This window comes from Dermacentor andersoni, chromosome 1 (genome assembly GCF_023375885.2).
Source record: "Dermacentor andersoni chromosome 1, qqDerAnde1_hic_scaffold, whole genome shotgun sequence".
NCBI classification, from domain to species: Eukaryota; Metazoa; Arthropoda; class Arachnida; order Ixodida; family Ixodidae; genus Dermacentor; species Dermacentor andersoni.
The window spans coordinates 292,035,026-292,056,067 of record NC_092814.1 but is presented as its reverse complement, the minus strand read 5'-3'; the positions used below and the strand labels follow the sequence as shown (position 1 = coordinate 292,056,067).

The following is a 21,042-nucleotide window of genomic DNA, read 5'->3' as shown; positions in this document are numbered from 1 at the left end:
GCTTCTGCTAAATGAGGAAACAATGCTGTGCCGCTTACGCTTGGGCGTCGCATTCACCAATGCATATACGTTTTTGATTGGAATGACTGATAGCGCCGACTGTAACGTCTGCGGTGTCGAGGAAACTATAGAACATCTACTGTGCTACTGCCCATCTTTTCAAAACGAAAGACATGACCTCTGCACAGCTCTCAATCAGCTAGATAGAACACCGTTCACCTTGAAGATCTTGGGATCATGGCCTCGTATATCGCAGCTACTAAAGGCCACAAAAGCTCTGCTGCGATATTTGAAAGCTACTGGATTGAGTCAGCGTCTGTGATCCGGACTGAGTGACCGAACGATATACCCAGTAGACTTTCTCTTCTTTTAATCTTTCCGTCCCCTTTTCTCTTTCCCCTGTGTAGGGTAGCCAACCGGGCTCCGTCCTGGTTAACTTCCCTACCTTTCCTTTATCATTTGCTCTTTCTCTCTCTCTTTCTCGGAAAATCATCGCTGAGCCAGATATATGAATTTATGAGAGAGATACATACGTCACTCAGCCATAACCAAATCTGCAGCCCTCTCGCTCAGTTATGACCTCGTTGCTGCCAGCGTATATCCAGAGCAACAAGTAGTGCCTGCTGAGCGCACGTAACACAGGTGAAGTGAAGAAGACGTCGGCCTAAATTACGGGTGGATGTTTAGTGGAAGATCTGTAAGAAACACGGCCATATAGCTCCATTCTCGTGGAAACTTGAGACGCATGAAAAGTCTAAGTAGGCTGTCCATACTAGAAAAGTGAATGCGGAGCTCTAGGAGCCAATACATGGAAAATAGTCATGGGGACAGATCAGGCCGTAACATGGCAAAAGAACACGTACATAGATACGAGTTTTAAGAAACTTTGCTTTAACGTTTTCTGTGGCGTTGTCTACGCTGTACATGCGCCGCAGTTTCGCTGCACTTGGTCGCGGCAGCCGGAGGACCGTATGCGATTTTCACATAACGTCCACGGACAAGGGGGAATGGTACAAACCTTGCACGTAGTGCGCAGGTGTATTGCAGGACGCTGCGGTTATAGACGTACTGCGCCCACCGCAGAAGGTTAGAAAAACACCTATACATAAGCACAGCAGAGAAGTGGCTACGTCAGGCGGCTCGACTGATAACTGTAGAAACGTCATTCAAAACTCATCGAATTGTTCTGCACTTCCGGCGGCGTTTTCTCTACTTCCTTTTTAAATAAGATGTTGATCCATAAAGATTTTCATAAACAACGGTTAAATTTGTCAATATTCGCTTTTTCTTCCTGTTTGGCTGTTGCCTTGGCTCACTCCCTTAGCAGATCGCTTAATTTCTCAACTCCTTGAGACTCTTGTTTCCAGTTGCCAATATTGCACGAAAAGTGCTGTACAATTAGGGAAAAACCAGACGAGGTAACGGGTGACAGTCATATTGCTTATGTGGTTAAGAGGAAGCTTTAGCTCGGGTGCTCGTATCTAAACACATGTAAAAGGAGAATTCGTTTTCTCGGCAACCCCGGCACCAAACTTCACGAGGTTTGTTGCATTTAAAAAATAAACTTAAAATGTAGTGACTATTGGTGTCCAATTGCTTATTTAGATTGTCAACATTTTATTAAAAATTGCCAAAAGATCTCAACTTTTCAGAAAACGAATCTATCAAGTTTACAACTCTCTAACTCAGCAAGGAAAAATAATATCACAATTCTGTGAATTGCATCTGATGTTACATCTAAAGGGGACAACATCTATATGTTACACATGAATCTAAATAAATTCAGTAATATGGAAATACAGATTTTGCTGAAGCCTTGTACACAACGCAACAAATTCACCTAAGATATAAATTGACGTATTGAATTTGCCCGCTTTAAATAAATCTAATGGATGCGGTTTACAGAACCGCGGTGTCTGTTTTTCATGCAAAGCTATTAATTTATAAACTTCGTGCGTCTATTTTTTTCGAACTTTCGAATTTTTGAAAATATTTTTCACAAAATTCAGGTCATAAATCAAAATTCCGCTTCCAACAGTCACTAGAATTTAAGTTTTTCTCTCAACTGGAACACATTTCATTAAAATCGGTCCAGGGGTTATCTCAAAAAAGCGTTTTTGCGTTTACATGTATTTGAATAGACCGCGTCTGAGTTGGGCCCGAGCTAAAGCTTCCTCTTGAGTGTTATTGCAGAGTTTGATGATGGACGCTGTTTCGCATTCTTTTATTTTCCACCTTATCTTACCAATATCACGGGTACATGGTTCCGAGTATCTGCCAGCGTCGCGGCCAGCCTTCATTCGAGGAAATAATGAAGCAAAAGGAAAAGTTAAACGCAGCTGGTGTTTTCTCCTACCGCAACTCGTTCCTCGAGCATATGGCCATCTGACTCGAACCGAATCCCTTTCCTGGTCCATCGATCAGCCTAAACAAAGAAGGTTGAACTAACAAAGCAACAGCGATGCGCGTGACCGTTGAATAGGTGGTGACAACTGAACGCATCTCGAGGTAATCGCGCGGGCACCGAATCTATGAAAAAAGAGTCGTTCACACCCCAGGAGATGCCGATAACTGCCGCCATCCAAAGGGAGTGAAAAAGCCAGCAAAATGTTGACCGTCAAATAGCTGCGAAGTCTCAACATCGATTTGGCGGCGCTTTAGGAATGTGTGTGAGGAGTGGTGGCGTGGACGGGGAAGAAGCGATCCCCCCCCCCCCAGGGTAGCAACTTCCCTGTAAGTTGCCTGGTAGCAACTTACAATACAGCAGGCTGTCAGTGTAACCTATGTTGATACCTTGTGCTGTGAGGCTGTAAGGGATAAGTGTCTTATACTCAGTATCTTTTGCAACCTTTACCGGACGAATACGGAGCTTGCCAGAATGAATTGTACATCTTTACTCTGCACATGTTTATGTTTACTTGACTAATTCCCGTTTTCGGCACCAGGCCTCAAGGATGCGCTTCGCAATTAGAAATGCAAATTACCCATGACCAAATGGTTCAATGAGCAAATGAAATCTACTTTTTATTTTACAGCATTGAATCTTCTTATTCTTTTATTTTTACTCTTAGCTACGCTTGCTTTGCCAACGTTGCTCGAGTCTGCTGATTACTGAATGTACTTTCGACGCAAAGTGAAACGCGAACTGAAAACCGAATGTGCGTCTGTTTGACCTATAGACACACTGCTGCTCCGCGTGCCTTTCGAGGTGGCCTATACGCATCTCGATTTTTATAACTCACTCAGAAACGGTTGTCTTACGGTCAATATGGCACCACGGCCACTCCTGCATAGGAGAGGCCACAGGGCTCTTGTACGCGCGTGCCATTCTTGATTTGAAAGTATACCGTGGGCGCAGCGTTTCAGAAAGATAACGCATGCACGATAGATGATTGATGTTGGGTGACAAGATAAGCCCTGAAGGGTGCAAATTTTTTTTGAAGAGTGTATGCCGCGATCTATTGCTTTGTTACGCTGGACAGAGATGCGCTCACTGGCATTGATCTGCGAGTCGAAATGTGGGTCAACATAAGCCAGTTTCCTGGCGCTTGGATTGTTTGCAGCGCTAGCAATGTAGTGGTGGAACAATGCTACATACAAGAAAAAATGCCCGAGGACGGTGTCCAAGGCCCAGAGAAGCGAGCGCGGCGAGTGATAGTACTGTGAGTGTCGCAACAGTCATATTATTGGTAAAAAAGAAAACAATAGAATGCCAGCGTCGTCGTGCCTATAGCGAAATTTCGATGGTCATTCGTTTAAATATTTTTACTAAACACAACGATTTCATTTTTAGACTCATGGCGAAGAAAAACAAAAAAACCGAGCATGGTTACCACTTTTATATCCTGCAAAATGAGCGGCTTAGTCAGAAAAAGTCTCTTATAAGAGGAGCGCGACAAATGTTCCAAGGAAATTGTCACACTTGCTATAACTTTTAAGAAGATATGAAAGCTTAGAATATTGCTTGCACCGGGAGACCGATGCAGCTTTTCATAAGACTTTGAAAGAGTATTCTGTTTCCGGAAATCATATTTGGCTAGGATGACAACAAAAGGCTTACCGAAATGAATCATGGAGTCTAGTGAATCCAGGGAGTCAATTTTTTAGAAAGTAGAGCGTGAAGTCAACAGACAATGAAGCCGAATTAATTATATGAAAAGTTTGCTGTTACGTCTTTTCAGTTGCAGAACTAATTATGTAAAAGAGGCTATGTTTGCGATAAATATTATACGACTAATAAAGAGAAAAAAAAATTCACCGACGATCACGACAATCCCTAATGCGAAATTTGAGCGCAGCTCAATGCGTGTTTTCATTTCGCGATATATCGGCTGGAACGGATAATCTGTCTCGTGCGGCCCACTGCAAACGGAACGAAGTGCGGCGCGACTGCCTCGCTAATCTGGAGATCCTGAGATGCAGCGCGTAGGTGGGCGCGATTCACAGCAGCTGCCGCACACAGACACCCTCGACGACGCGCACTACTCCGGCAGCCATGTCGTAGCCATCGTCGCCGCACTGCGCTTTTCCTTTCACCCTCTCGCCATGTCCTGCTCCTGCGCTTTAATCTTCGCGTCTTTCTTCCCCCGCTGCGCTACGTGTTCGCTGCTTCATCCTTCGCTGTACTCGTTCGCTCGGTTACGCCGAGGCCGAGGCTCGCCGCACGAACGGGCGCCTACAAGCTGCGCTTTTAAAAAAATGAAGGTGGAAGACAAGTTACCGTCGGTGGAAGCCGAACCTACAACCTCCGCATGACGCTTGCGATATACCAATTCACCTATGGCGGTGGCTATCCTTCTGTCCCTTTGTTTGGGTATTTGCGTATAGATGTACTAAACGTAGCCCTAGGAGTATCGGCCAGTGCCACTCCCGTCGATGACAATATGGATGTACCTTTCAACCGCAGGCTTTGCATATAGTGCGCTATTTTAGGTGCAGATGACCGGATAATAAACAGTTGCATGATGCCCTGAGGCAAGAAGGCTGTCAGAGTCAAGACCTTCGCTATCATTAATTCTAATTTTTAATAAAGGACGCTCAATTGCACCTATGCTTTTCCTGGATTCATGGCTGCTTCGCTTGATTTGTTTGCTAATGAGAAGTTTAGTCATTACCAGTGATTATGCTTGAGGAAGCCTTAACTTTCCACATCAAGAACGACCTGTATTATGGTGTTGTGCTGCTTGGCATGAGGTCGCGGGATCAAATCCTGGCCACGGCGGCCGCATTTCGATGGGGGCGAATTTCCGAAAAACACCCGTGAACTTAGATTTAGGTGCACGTTAATGAACCACAGGTGGTCCAAATTAATATGGAGTCGCCCGCTACGGCGTTTCTCGTAATCTAATGTTGGGTTTGGCACGTGAAACCCCATAATTTAATTTTAAAAATGACCTGTAGCTTGACGAAGACAGTGAAAGTAAGTGTTAGTCTAGGGCGTAGATAGACGCATGGTTTTGAAGTGCCACATTAACTGCCTCGAGAATGTTGATTGAAGGTAAATATCCTTAAAATAAGAAACACGAATTAACAGGACAGACCATGGTCCTATTCTACCACCGTGGGATAGACCACAATGTTCTCCCTTCTGCTTAATGGCGCCCAAAAATTATTGCTTTAATTATACATACTCGCGACTACTGTGAACAACCTAGTGAGATTTCTAATCCTGCGATATACCACAGTGTTTCAGGAGAGTGTCTAGCGACACATGGCAAACTGCATACGCACGCAACGCATGTGGCCACTCTTACTGCTATTGAGATATTTTTAGGTCAGTGCTCTGAAGGAACATTCGCGTCGAAGGCCTTACTCGCGTTATTAAGGTTCCTGCGGTCTACGGGGTTTAACGATAGACTTTAATAACGCCGCCCCTTACCGCTCTATAGTGTACGCGCTTTGTTAGTGCTCGTCTCGCTTTCTCTCTATTCCCCCTTCCACTCTCTTTCTCTTTTTATCGCCCTTAACCCTTCCCCCCGTGCAGGGTAGCCAACCGGTACTACGTCTGGTTAACCTCCCTGCCTTCCTCTGTATTCCTTCTCTCTTTCTCTTCAGAGCGCTCGCGCTCCCAGTTGATCCTGCGCCTTAGCGATTGTTTATAGGCGTCAGCACTTGGCAATGACTTAAATGTCAAAGGTGTGGAATAGTTAGCAAGATAACCTAATATTAGCAAGCCCATAGTGGTGACAAAATGTCCCGCGGAAAAACAAAGCATAGAAAAGGAGGCAGGCTTGACATTCGAACGTTGCTATACCAGACAGGATCTTTTCAATATGACTCATCGGCTACATCATAACCAAAAATTTCGCAACAGGCCTAAAACCAATAAAACATGCTGGCATGATCACGAAAAATTTCTTGCGCAATAGTGCTGTACCTCTGTTCACTGTGAGCCATCAGGAGATCGTGTAATGAATTTGGGCAGCTGGGCCGAAAGGTGTTCACGAGAGTCAATACTTTCTCCCACCGAGCAGCGTTCGTCCCGATGCGCAGCGCCGCCCACAAGGATGGCCCACATTAACAAGAGCAGCACGGACACTTACCATACGTTGCATCCTTGACAGAATTCGATCGGCTCTTTTCCCAATAGGTTCGAACGGAATACCAGAACGGGAGCCCATCGCACGGTCCCGGCAGCGGTCTCAGTGCACTCCACTTGCGCAGCCACGCAATTGTGGGACGAAGGACGAGGGCCCAGGCTAAATAGGAGAACACTAGCCACACAACTGTGTCACCCAGGAGTTGAAACTTGGCCCGAGTGATCGAATAACCAGCAACGACGCTCCCCTCCATCGTGGGCACTAACAGAGTCGTTGAGCGTGAGCACTACAGCAAACAGAAGCTTCGCGATGAGCACCTCCAAACGCAGCCGACGAAACCAGGCGTACTTTTGGTAAAAAGGTTTGACTATTCCCTTTTCTGATGTAAACTGTTTAACTCGGGTTTATCGCGCACAGAAGTTGAACGCGGTGTCCCGAAGGCAGAACTGTTCACACCCGTGAAGGAAGCAACACTGATCTACGAGGGTGGTGTCCGTCAGGCTTCGCAGTAAAAGGGCCGGGATGGCGTCGCTCCGCCATATATGCCTTTCACTGTTGCACGAGATCTCACGGGAAGATGTCCGCCGCGATCGCAGCGCCTCAGTGCCTAATGATTCTTTTCTCGAGCTTAATAACAGTGTCCAGTCAACGGAAAGATTCTCGTCACTCGCTTTTATGTCCTGTCGTCAGTACACTGGCGAAGACTCTGTGACTGTCGTTGATGGTACTGTTCTTCATCGGCACCTGCGTCATTTTTAGTGAGAACGGAAACTCGTGCATGTCTCGCACTCTTTGCAGCTCGGCGCATTTGACACCGGAAATGTGTTTTGTTCACGTGAGAGTCATTTTCCTTATAGCACGTAGCGCGGGAATTCCTGCGAGAAGCCGAGACCGAGCTTGCCATCTGCTAATTAAAGCCGTTTGCGAGCGAATCGCTCTATGCCGCACAGAAGACAGCATGTATTGTTCTTGTGCTCAGCCCAGGGCCGGCGTCATCCAAGGCGAAGGTACGAACTCACTCGACTTTGCGTAAATGGGCTCGCTCTTCCCAAGCGATGATGCCTCCACTTCGTCTAACCTGTTATTTGGAGCCCCGTCCGTCACCGAGAGCGTCACACGTTCCTCGCTATAGCGCTCTGTTCGTGGGCCTCGCTTATGAAACTGCGTGATGACAGAGCCTATATAGACTTTTGTAATTTTCTTCACGCCTTCAGCTTTGGGGTGTCCCACGTTAGCGCTCTTGAACTGACACTTACTTTCCCGGTGGACGCACTTGTGATATTTTTGAGTAACATTGCTTCTTTTCTTGTTTCTTGTGACAAGAGCACCCTTGACGGCCATGGCTTTAAGAGTGTCAGTGAGGCATATACAATAGGACAAAAAAGTAATTTTACGTTGTCATCATTGAAGCCCACGTTTGAAAACACACGTGATCTCTATTGCCTAAACTGAGCTTTCGTTGTGTCAGGCGCTGTCCTGACCTCCGAAGAGACTGTACTCACAGCCTGTTTATATATGCAGACGGAAATATTACGTAGGCCGACGAGTCCTTAATTTGTTGCTGTTCTGGTATTAGCTGTTTTGATTTTATGGAAGGAGATGTTGGCGCATAATTACGGAACCTCCTTGGCTCTTGAACAGCTGGTACTGTTAGATGTATAGTCTTGTGTACTTTTGTGCATTGTTTTCCAGAAGAAAGGGCAGAAGAACAGTTATTGGACACTGAACGACATTATCATATAGCAGTTAAAACAACACCACATTACAATGAAACTCTCAAGCCAACAGTGCGAACAACAACAGTACTCCATGTTGCTTTCCCCAAGGCAAAATTAGTAAGGGAAGCCGGCACAGGTTTCTCACACAAATATGAAATTGTCCTGCGCAAGAAACAGCGACAAACTAGACGTCAAAGCAAGCTCCGATGTATCTCTGTAGGAGTGCTTTTCTCGCAGCCTATACTCGCAGTAAGTAAAGCAGGGAAAATATTTCATGACGCGTGTTTGAGGGCCATAATAATTTGGTGAAGATATGGGAGAATGCTAGTGCTTCCTCTATTTTTTTGTTATTGTAGGTGTACTCTTTGGTTTATAATTTCCTACCAGTATATTCGTCAAGTGAGAAGGGCTTCTGCGACATTTATTCGGAGTACAACGTGCAGTTTCTGCAGACTCACAGGGAACAGGGGCAGGCGATGACAGTGTGACAATCGGAAAGTGTGGCAAATGAAATCGATGCAAATCATTCGTGAAAGCTGGCAGCATATAACTACCCTTATGGCGATTGAGCCACAGTACGTTCAGTTTAAAATTGAGTGATGAAAGTACTGAGCTTCATAATTTTGTATGCAAAAACGAATAAATAAATAAATAAATAAATAAATAAATAAATAAATAAATAAATAAATAAATAAATAAATACCATGACAAGTGAAGAAGCCAACAGTAGATTGAAACCGAACAAAGTCCAAATGAATTGAATTCTTTAATTTTAAAAGAATTATTAACAATCGCTGTTCTTTGCATTGGATTGCACCAAACTAATAGAGGAAATTAACAAGACGCGATGACATGCCACTAGCGCAGATTGAAACCCTTTCTTCCTGATCTTACGCTTGACTTCATGAACTTTCCCATGAATTTGTGTGCCACCTCATCATGAGACTGTTAACATCCATCGCTGCCCACAATGGCGCAGAATACTGATATGTTCTCAAACCACAAGCGCTATGTAAAGCACCAATCTTCTGGTTGGAATAGCCCCTTGTGTTACTTATGACCTAGACACTAACAGATTAGAAATCTTCGCAGTACAGGTAGCTGTGAACAATCACTCAGATGAGGGGATATTTAAATCAGAGCAAGGCAGACATTCTTTGGGTGAACAAATAAAGCAGCTAGCGTCTGTGAGCTCAAAAGAATGCGAACGCACCGTTTCACAGTGAAATCTCGTAAGAGCTTCCTCCGCTTAGTGGTTGTCATGTCCTTCGTAGCCACCGGTGTCCACCGGTGACCGTCACGCGAATCCTGAAGCGAATCGCAAGAAGTTTATAATTGAATAAACGATGAAATGTTCAGTGTCCTGCGAAGATTCAGTTATCGGACTCGCAGATGGTCAGTTGAAGATTTCACCTCTCAGAAATTGCGCCGATTCTGCAGCAGAAAAGAACTCTTGTGATAACATAACTGGTACCTATAAGTAATGGACAACCCGCCGTGGTTGCTCAGTGGTTGTGGTGTTGGGCTGCTGAGCGCGAGGTCGTGGGATCGAATTCCGACCACGGCGACCGCATTTCGATGGGGGTGAAATGCGAAAACACCGGTGTACTTAGATTTAGGTGCACGCCGAAATTTCCGGAGTCTTTCACAACGGCGTGCCTACTTCAGAAAGTGGCTTTGGCACGTAAAACGCCATAGTTCAATTTTTAAGTAATGGACAGTACAGTCAAAGGAGTGTTTCAGGCTGTAGCCAAAGTTTCGACAAGGGTGCTTATCTTTATCAGGGCAACTTTCAACTCAAAGACAAGTCATCTTGTCGAAAGGCTGGCTACAGCCTGAGACACCACTTCTTTGATCACTTTAGATTACTTCGTTTTAATCTTCACGTGAACTTTCTATTTTTCTTAACACTGTTGCGCAGAGTGACGAAGGGACAGGAGCGAGAAAACAACGCACGACCCCTGAGCGCAAACTATCAACTGGTTTATTTTTCCGCAAACGAACCATAATAGTCTACACGCATGTGCAGAGGTGCTTATCCCGGTCTACCTACGCCCTCTATTGCCAGTGATTATGCTAATCTCTTTGTTGCTGAGTAAGATCGATGGCGCGCTTACACATGAGTCCCGTGTGTCCATCATGACGTCGTATGCTTCCACGACTTCACTTTTTCTTTGGTTCGTAAATTTCAGCAGAATCACTGTCTTGTGGAAGCTAGCCTTGCACTTGCATGAAGCGCAATGAGTGTCTAGGTGCCATAGTGCTTGTATCAGGCTGGAGTTGTAAAGATGTTCTCGCAGTCTGTATTTTACGCACCTGCCTGTTTGGCCCACGTAATCAGCCCCGCATTACAAAGGCATCCTGTAGACTACTCCCGTCGCGCAGTAAATAAATCTTTTGTCGTGGTTTGTAGTGCCTGTACTCTGCGTGTTCCTTTCTCTGGTCATTCAATTTACTTTTGCACACACTTCCTTTAGCTTTTGTGGTGCTGTGATGACCACTCGTACGCCATACCTAGCAGCTACTTTTTCAGTCGTTGTGATACGGTGTGCATGTAGGGCATGGTTATGAAAGGTTTGTCCTTCGTATCTTCCTTGCACCAGGGCTTCTTTGAAGCAAGGCATTCATGATGGAATCTATGAGATGGCGCCGGTATTTACTCCTCTTCAAGTGCTCGATGTGCATCCGAACACCGACTTTCCCAATGTGTTCGCATGCCTTCCTTGTAGCCTGCAGCAGGTACACAGTGGCAAAGCTTCTCTTCACTACCTTTGAGTGCCCCGAGTCATATGGCAAAATCCTTTTTTCACTTCTTATCTTGTAAGTCTAGCATGTGTGCTTGTTGTCAAAGGGTAAATTCAAGTCTAGAAATTGAGAGGAATTCTCGCTCGGCAGTTCGAACGTAAACTGCAGCCCGCTGTGTTCATTGTGGAACAGCCTGAGCACCTCGTCCTTACAGCTCTCAGTAAATTTTGCTGCAGGTAGGCATACAAGGAAGTCATCTACGTACCTAAAGCACCTGGTTGCGCGAATCTGCGCGAACATTGTTACAATTGCAGCCTGATACAAGCACCATGGCACCTAGACACACATTGCGCTTCGTGAAAGTGCAAGGCTATCTTCCACAAGACTGTGATTCTGCTGAAAAGTAGGAACCACAGAAGACAAGAAGTCGTGGAAGCATACAACATCAAGATGCACCCCCAGGGCTTATGTGCCAGCGCGCCGTCTATCTTACTCAGCAATTAAGAGATTAGCATAATCACTGACACTATAGGGTGTAGGTAGACCGGGAAAAGCACCCCTGCGCATGCGTGTAGGCTATATGGATGCTTCGTTCGCGGAAAAATAAACCAGTTGGTAGGTTACGCTGAGCTGTCGTGTGTTGTTTTCTCGCTCAGATCCTGCGCCTTAATCGCTCTGCGCAACAGTGTTAAATATGTCCAACCAACTAGCCCACTGCGGAATTTTCCTGAACTTCTGTTTTGTTTGCATAAGGGTTTGCATGCCGCGGGAACTGTCGAGGTTATTGGTTCGACCGCGGTTGCGAACGCATTGCCTTCTATTGAGTACATTTTTTTCCAAGTCCACGCTAGAAAGAAAATGAAAGCGAATTTTGTTGAAGGATGACTCTCAGTGGCACCGTCACAGCACTTGCCTGCCCTGAGGAGAACTACCACGCCGCTGCTTAGCCGGCGATAGCGAGCCGCACAGCGTAACGGCCGACAGCGTATGCGCGTCAAGTCACCTCTCGGAGCTGGCAGTTACGTCAGGCCGCGGTGGTGACAAGGATGTTTTCCTCAGCGAATACGTGCAAACGTTGCGAAGCTTGCACACCGACAACTCACCAGTGGATGACGTCATAGTTATGAAATGTCAGGAGTTCAGCGTCAGTGCGAAGAGCGTTTCATATTCTATACGCACTACACTCGTTTAAGATGACAAAGACTTCAACAAAGGAAGTGAATCGCGCAACTCACGCCACTTAGCGTGTAAAAAAGACATATCTGGCGGCACTGTGTGCTTTCTCGTATAGATAACACCTGCTTTAGAAGCATGAGTAGGACAGTGATCTCAATGCACTTAGATCATTGTATGAGAACAGCTTGAGTGCTATTCGCTGTTGTCAAGCAGGCGACGGATGGTGTTGCTTTTTCGATATTTCTTTTTTTCTTTTGTTCGTTTGTTAACCATTGCAGGGTGATTGCACTGACTGCTTACACTAATTGCGTTCGCGGCTTTTGTAGAGAAGAAAAGAAGTATTCCTGTGACTTGGGCAGGTCATGGTGTATTGGTTAACGGATTTTGAGGTACGAATCAACGCTCACGATGTAGTATGATGGGAACCGTGGTTGAGCACTTCGGTTTCGTTTTGCGCAGCTGGGTGATTTAGTGACCGGAAATCTGAATACACTCTCGGTGCTTTGCATTTCGGCTGCGTCGGAGTGCGGGAATGGGCAGCAAGAAACCAAACGCCCGTCAGCAATCTGAGTCGCAGAACGTCATACACGGTCAGCCCACCGGGGCTGCGCAGCTGTGAGCTCTAAGAAAAAAAAAAGATTAATAAAACAGCCGCGGTATACTAGGAGTGTGCGAACATTCGAAAGTTTCAGATAACGAGTCAAACGCCTTTATAACGAACTACTCTCAGGACCTCCAAAATCCTCCGTTATACACGTGACTACGTCGTAAAGGTCATGCACCGTACCGCTAAGAATAGAGAAGGCTAAGCACGCCCAACAAAAGGTAACCTTTATGTGCATGGAATCCAAAGAGGCTAAGTGAAATAAGTTGTTTTTTTTTGTTTGGGCGACTGCTGTTAAATTCATTCCAACGAAGTTCACAGCATGCTCTGCGGTAAAAGGCAGCAGCTGCGCATAAAGCTGCAGATTATCGAACGCTGCTATCGTCTCGTTAGTTACGTCGGCGCGGTATTTTATAAGGATACAAAGAGACAGCTTGCCTGTTCACGATTCGCCGATTATTCATAGAGTTGTGGTACGCACAGGAATTTATGGGGCCAGCGCTGAGGCACGCGCTTCAGGCTAAACACACTCGACGTGGAAGGCGCCTTGAGCATTCTTGTTGTGGCCTTGCGACGCAAGATGGTCTCGAATTCATCGTCAGAGGCAGAGTACGACTCGGTGCCCTCGCTCTTGCTGGAAACGTATCCCCGTTTCTTTCAGGCTGTTCCGGGCGAACATCGCGAGCCAGGCGGAGTCTCGGGTGGCTTTCGTACGCATCGCTGCCCAGGAGTCGCAGTGTGCTGCTCCTACTCCGGTACACAGTGCTCCTACTGATGAAGTGTCAATTGCAGGTCGTCAGATCATATGCTTCCTGCGCTCAATAATGGACGTTTTCCGTGTGCGTCAGCTAAATGTGCTGTGTACATAGTTGACGCACTGCGTGCAGTGCTGGCATCTCTGGAGCAGAGGAACGCTTAAAAAGCTCGACAACACCTTAGCTAGATTTTATTATTAGTAGTATTATTATTTAGTTGCCGGTATTATTTCCATTTATTTGCTTTTAGAGAAGCTATTACGTGTATTTAAGGTTTGAATTAGTGGACGCAGCATTAGAGTGCGGTAATAGACGCAACAGCCAGTGACAGACTGCGGCGTTCACTACAGTGGAACGCCCGCCGTGGTGGCATAATAACTATGGCGTTGCACTACTAAGCCCTAGGGCGCGGGATCGAATCCCGGCGGCGGCGACGGCCGCATTTCGATAGGGATGAAAGGAAAAAAAAAAACGCCCGTCTACTGTGCATTGGGTACACGCTAGAGATCCCCAGGTGGTCAAAATTAATCCGGAGTCCCTCACTACGGCGTGCCTAAATGATGGTTTTGGCACGTAAAATCCCAGAACTTAGTTGTTAGCTACTGTCGAATAAGGCGAAAGAATTACATTGCAGATTTATTATGTAGCCGCTGCAAGGCTTCTTGCAATAAGCCCAAAGATAGATAAGTTTGATATATATATATATATATATATATATATATATATATATATATCATGGTTCCATAAAATTGGCCAAATGCCGTTCTTGATGGAGACAACAACGTCTTCACATTTAGCTTGGTGGCGGTCGAATAGGTAGTTCGTGTGTCACCGGCCCCCGATAAGGTAAGGCTGTAGAGCTGTGCAGAGCATGAGCTGGTGCAGAAGCGCTTGATGTTATGTCATGCGGGTTGTGTTCTGATGTGCTGTCTCCCCTTTCGGGTATCTTTTCTTTTTGATATGTGCGTATGTGCTCCAATAATTGCACCGGCTTTCCTAATTATTCTTATAGAAGTAATGCGAAATTGATACTGAACATCTACTTGATTTTTTTTATGAATTACAGGGAAAACCCATTACGAGCAAAACGAGAACATGGTGAAAGTGGAAGCCATCGTTTCGACAAGTGGACTTGTCCTTCAAAGCGGTTTCGAGCACCGGTTTCGTGCCGCTTCTTCTATTGCCTCTTTCAGAGACCCGATGGCCCACGACCACCAGCGAAGCAGGTAATACAGGGGCGCTGTGCACGCCGTTGACACGCCGGCTGACACATGGCCGTTGACACGTGGCTCACAGGCGGCCGTGTCACCGGCTTTGTGCACAGCACTCCTTTACTCTCCATTCTAAAATTTTTTTTAATTATGGGGTTTTACGGGCCAAAACCACTTTTTGATTATGAGGCACGCAGTGGAGGACTCCGGAAATTTCGACCACCTGGGGTTCTTTAACGTGCACCTAAATCTAAGTACACGGGTGTTTCCGCATTTCGCCCCCATCGAAATGCGACCGCCGTGGCCGGGATTCGATCCCGCGACCTCGTGCTCAGCAGCCCAACACCATAGCCACTGAGCAATCACGGCGGGTTCTCCATTCTACAGCTTCGCCTCTAACACAGCTTCGCTCGTTGCCGCACCCACCCGCCTTACTCCCTCTCCCGTTTAGAAGAACCTTACCTATATACATTGTGCCGAGGAAAGCATATGTCGCCTTGAAAAAGACAAGTCCATTTGTCGAAACATTGGCTACCGCTTTCACCTTGTTCTCGTTTTGCTCACGGTTTCGAATTTCCATCTCCCACCTGCTCCCTGTTTTCGACAGAAAACTATTGAAGTGCATATGAAACAGCGTCAAGAGGGCTTCTCTAGCAAGTGGGTGTGGTGTACACTTTATGAGACACTTGCTAGCCCTCTCTTATTTCGGTTTTATTATTATACTTTCTTAATGTTGCAGTGGCTAACGTCCCGAAACAACTACGCGGTGGGTTATGGGGGACGCCGTATTGAGCAACTCTGGATAAATTTCGACCACCCGGGGTTCTTTAAGGTGCACCTTAGTTTAAATTCTGTCCACATCAGAATGAGGCCGCAGCTGCAGAAAATCGAACCCGCGACCCCGTGCTCAGAAGCACAAAGCCTCCACTGAACTACCGCGGCTGGTTTGCGTTATGTTCACAAAAAATAACATTAGGCTGACTGAAAGCACCTAAATCTTATTGCTAGGTTTTTCTTCTCCTCCTTTTTAATATTGATAATATATTATTCTTGCAGCGTAAGATGTTACGGGCTCATTCCGATAGCCCTTTCTGTTGGCGATGGTGTCCGCCGCCTCCGCCTCCGGTGTCTGTAACAGCTATCGCCGGGAATGAGAGAAAAAAAGATACTTACGTCCCGCCGGATGCGAACTAGGCCCACTGCGTGGGAGTGAGCTACTCAAGCACTTAGCCACGCCAGCGCTTGCTAGCATGCAGCGGAAAAATGTCTTATAAACGCATCCTAGGGTGCTATTATGGTGGCTAGAGGGGGGTAGTGTGACGGGCGCCTCATCCGCGCCATGGAGGAGGAACGCGCGGAACGCCGTGAAAATTTTGCCACCGCTAGGGGCACTGCTGTGTTCAAAGGTGCCACGCTTGCGACGGCCGGGCACTGACAAGGCTTCGCCGGCTGCGTTGAAGCTTCGCTGTCGCCTCTGTCGTCGTCCGTGAAATTTGTCTGCAGTGTTGGGTCGTGGCGTTGCCACACTGTTCAGACTGTTCAGACTGTTGGATGTAATGAACCCTGCCGTCAAGCCGCTCAAGCACGTGCTTTATACCTGGATGCAAAGGCGGGTATCGATCTTGCTCGCAAAAGCTTTCTGTGTTTAAAGCCCCAACTGATGTCTTGCGAAGGGAGCAGTGGGCCTGAAATATTAAACGGGCTGAAAAAGCGCTTACTAACAACAGCGTGGTTCGTGAACGGCACTTCGACGAAAGATTCGTCGAAAGGACCTACCGGCACACAGTGAACGGTGAGGTTGTGGAATTGCCGCGCGATCGTCCGCGTCTGAAAGAAGACGCCGTGCCCGCTGTGTTCCCTGAGGCACCTAAGTATTTCATGAAGAAAGCTCCGATGAAAAGGAAAGAGAAATATATGCGAGCAGCTTGGACCTGCTGCAAAACGGCAAAAGCTGAACGCAATCAACAGGCAAGACGCCCAGCAAGAAAACACCGTAGCGCACGCGCAGCTACGCCAGAGGCCAGATATACCAGATATCATTGCCTCAGATACACAGCATGCCGTGCAACTTGAGCGTGCGTGTCATAATGTCTGCCTACCTGATGCAACATGGAATAAGGTAACCTTTCCAAGTGAACGTTACAGTGAGGTTTTCGGAGCCAGTGAGCTCGAGGGCGAGCAGGTTGACCACATCTTGGGGCCGAATTTAGTGAAATTCAAGTCAGAAAGCAACCAACCGGAATCGTTGTGTTGCTCTGTATTACTCAGGGGCCAATTGCGCTCACAGTGCACTGTTTCTTCGCCGGAGGAAGCGCAGTCAGTGCTCGACAGCACACATGCACTTATGTGTGGAGGCTGCAGCGTGAAACCAGAGAAGCAAGGAAGATAGATATCGCTTGCTGGGTGTTACTTTTCCATCAAGTGCACTTACGCATGTGAAAGTAACGGCCCCTGAATTCATTGCAAATACTTGAGAAAACTGCTGCAGAATCAATTTTCACGAAAGCGACGGAACGGGAGAGAAAGTTGAAAAAATAGTGAATGAAAATGTTCGGTGCAACAGAGCCCTGACTACACCATTGCCATTTCTACTCTAAAAATATTAGCTCTCCAAGGAAAAGAGAAAATTCAATTTAAATGATTTCAACACTGAACCTTCGAGAGCGAAAAATAAACACGCGAACCATTGCTTCTTATAAGAGAAAATATTAAGCAGTTTACACTCCAAAGCGCATAAAGAAACAAACACTCAAGGCACAGTTTGACTGTTCGCTCACGTAAATGGATTAATTCACAAGAAGTTGGCGAAAGATGTGAAATCTGGTCAATGCTGAGAAACATTTAATTATAACCTAAACGCCGCTTGCCAGTTGCGTCTATCAGAAATATTGTGGTTTTCGTTTATGTTCAGTAGCACCATTTAAAATTTCAAACGCACGCTTTTCAACGAACTAACAAAATTACTAGTTCATGTCCTGTTAACACGGACGCGGCGTGTAATTATTGGAAAAACAAGGTGAAAGTAAAAACACGCGGCCCAACGCGATACCGGCCAGCGCCGCTGGCACCTGTCGCGCAGCCAGCGCCATCTGCGGGGGCCGCCATTTTTCATCACAAATTTGTGCACCCCTCCGCTCCCGCCCGTGACACTACCCCCCTCTAGCCACCATAGTGCTATTCTCGACACGCATGGCGGCTGCACGGCCGCCATTATCCGCCATGTTGACTCTCTGATTGGCTGTGGCGAGCTCACGTGCCTTGAAATTTGTGCCGGGAAACGGAAGTTTTGCGAAATGTCATTTTGCGTTTTCATCAAGATGACGAAACGTGACGTGGAGCTGCAAATTTTATGGACTAATACATTTCTTTTGGTCCTTGGCAGATATATTGTGATGTTAGCGCTTCAAAAAGAATGTGAGCGGTAGCGTGCAGAAGCCAGTGCAATGCATCTGCAATTGCGCGAATATGTGGTGGCGATCCAAGATGTGCGCCATGCCAGCTTGCTGATTGGCTGAAGGAATATCTCGTGAGGAGCGTCACAGGAAGGGCTGTTTCGTAAACGTCATTTTGACGATGCGTGGCGTTGCGCTGGGCCGCCATTGCTGAGATTTTCCGCCATAATTTTTGCTGCGACGAGCCGCGCGAATTATGCTAATGAGCAGCCATATGCAATGGCAGCCTAGAGGAATGCGTATCGCCACATTTTCCCCGTCGTTTGGCACCACGAAAATCTTTTGTTCATAACGCGTTGTTGGAATCGCACCGCTGGCCCGAGTTGTTGGGGTCTCGGTGCTGACGCCCGTTATTGCCAATGGGTCGCAAGCCCCAAGGGTAGCGTTGGCCTGGCGGCCTGGGGCACTGGAAGCATCCGAAGGTCCCGGCAAAGCATGAGAAGACTGGTAACAGAACAACTTGTTTATTCTAACATAGCAAAAGAGCGGCCGGTCAGGTCGACCGAATTGGAGAGACGGGAGAGCACGTAACTCAACAGTACAAATCGGAGCCTCTCCCCTGGCGTCCGGGGGCAGCTGCTCTTATACTCTCGGCGTCGCGGTCCAAAAGGGAAGGAGGGAAGGTCACGGGATGAAGGTCACGGGACGGCGGAGCATGAGCCCACGACGGCGCGAACTGTCGGGCCGAGAGACCTGCTGAACCGAGTGTAGTGACGCATCGCCAACCCTCACCCACACGACGGCGCGAACAGTTGAGCCGAGAGACGTCCAGGCTCCTCATTCGGGGAACTCCGCTCCCCGGCTGCCGCGCTTTGACAAGCGAGGGCACACACACACACACGCACACACGAAGACACGTGGCACTGAAACACGCCTGGACACGCTTGGCGGGTAGGCGTTGCGGCGGCGTCGAACAGGCCAAAATGTCCGCCGTTCTGAACAAAGCCCCGGCGTCCGTTGCATCCGCGCCGGCATTACCGCGCGTTGTAGGCGAAACGTAACAGACCGCCCCGCCGGGGGAAGGAGATCCCGATGGTCAGGGGACTGCATCCGCTGTCCGGAGGGATGTCGCTCGATGATGCTCATAACCGAAGTTGGGCGTCCTTGGGCGTTTCTTGAGCGCAGCGCACAGAGAAGGCCTCGTTCTCACGTTCAGGTGCACACAGGACACTGCAAAGTGACTTCGGGAGAGTTGACATTTTTGTTCTCGTTTCCGGCAAGCGTTAGAACCACGCCAAAAGTCAACCGCTCAGTCAGCAAGCACGGCACAACCCTCACTAAGCCCTGCCAGGCTCTTCCCCCTTTTATACTGCTGCCTAGTTCCTTACAGTAGTTTAGCAGCACTCAGAACGCGTCCACAAATCGGAAAAATTTCACTAAAAAGCACATCATCACTTTGAAACACTACACAAAAGCAATAGGTTAAAAATCCTGCCTCAGGAAGAAAAACATCAGTAACAAGCAATTTTGAGGCTGATTCCCACGTTAGGGGCTTCGACTTAAGCCATCGGCGTTACCGTTGAGACTCCCCTTTTTGTAACGCACCTCAAAGGAATATTGTTGCAAAGCGAGGCTCCAGCGCAGGAGGCGGCCATTTTTGGGAGAGATGGTATGCAGCCATTGGAGAGGGCAGTGATCCGTTTCAATGATAAACCTCGAGCCAGCTAGGTAACATGACAATTTCTGAACGGCCCACACGATACACGCACACTCTTTCTCGGTGGCGCTATACGCCTGCTCACGACTGGTCAGCTTACGACTAGCATACAGGACGGGGTGTTCTACTTCTCCATTTTCCCGTTGGCACAGTACAACGCCCATGCCTCGCTCACTAGCATCACACTGAACAACGAACCCTTTTGTGTAGTCGGGTGATCGTAGCACAGGTTGGCTTGTTAGGGCGCTCTTTAGGGCGCTAAAAGCTCTTTCCTTCGTCTCATCCCAGACGACTGTTTGCGGCTCTGTCTTTCTTAGAGCATCCGTCAAGGGAGCCGCGATATCAGAGTACCTGGGGATGTACCTCTGATAGTAGCCGGCGACACCTAAGAACGACCGAATATCGGTCTTCGTGCGCGGTTGCGGGAAGTCTCGCACAGCGGCCACCTTTATTTCAGAGGGGCGGCGACGACCCCGACCAATCACGTGTCCGAGGTAGACAACCTCGGCCTGTGCTAACTGGCACTTGGGAGCTTTGACTGTCAAGCCCGCATCGCGCAGGCGGGTTAGCACTGCCCGCAAGTGCGCCATATGCTCAGGCCAGGATGCGGAGAATATCGCTACGTCGTCTAGATACGGTAAAGCGAATTCTTGCTGTCCCCGCAACACTTTATCCATGAGGCTTGAAAAGCAGTATGGCGCGTTCTTCAAACCAAAACTCAAAACTTTAGGACGGAATGTCCCCATTGGTGAAATGAACGCCGCATACCTACTAGCCTCTTCTGTAAGTGGAACCTGCCAATAACCCCTGACAAGATCTAGGGTGGAAATAAACTGAGCGCTACTCACTCTCTCAAGGCGCTCCTCGATGTTAGGGATCGGATAAATTTGATCCTTAGTGATGGAATTAAGCCTGCGGTAGTCGACGCAAGGACGAGGTTCCTTGCCCGGTACCTCAACTAAAATCAAAGGGGAGGTATAATCACTCTCACCCGCTTCAATAACACCGAGCTGTAGCATTTTCTTTACCTCAGCCTCCATAATATCGCTCTGGCGGGGTGACACCCGGTACGCCTTGGATCGTACTGGCTCTGGGGAGGTAAGTTCTATGTCATGAGTAAGGACAGAAGTCCTACCAGGCCTCTCAGAGAACAGACCTTGAAACTCTTGTAAGAGCTGGTGTAGT

General features: G+C 47.5%; 1 protein-coding gene across 1 annotated transcript in view; it reads right to left on the bottom strand.

The window, feature by feature from the left end:
• The window catches only part of LOC126548555 (cytochrome P450 4V2-like), a 38,054-nt gene extending 30,918 nt beyond the window's left edge, over positions 1–7,136 (bottom strand). The window contains exon 1 of the mRNA XM_050196781.3: positions 6,543–7,136. Within this exon, the coding sequence (XP_050052738.1) occupies positions 6,543–6,792 (250 nt within the window). The 5' untranslated portion in view covers positions 6,793–7,136. The remainder of the gene's footprint in view (positions 1–6,542) is intronic.
• Between the last annotated feature and the right edge of the window lie 13,906 nt (positions 7,137–21,042).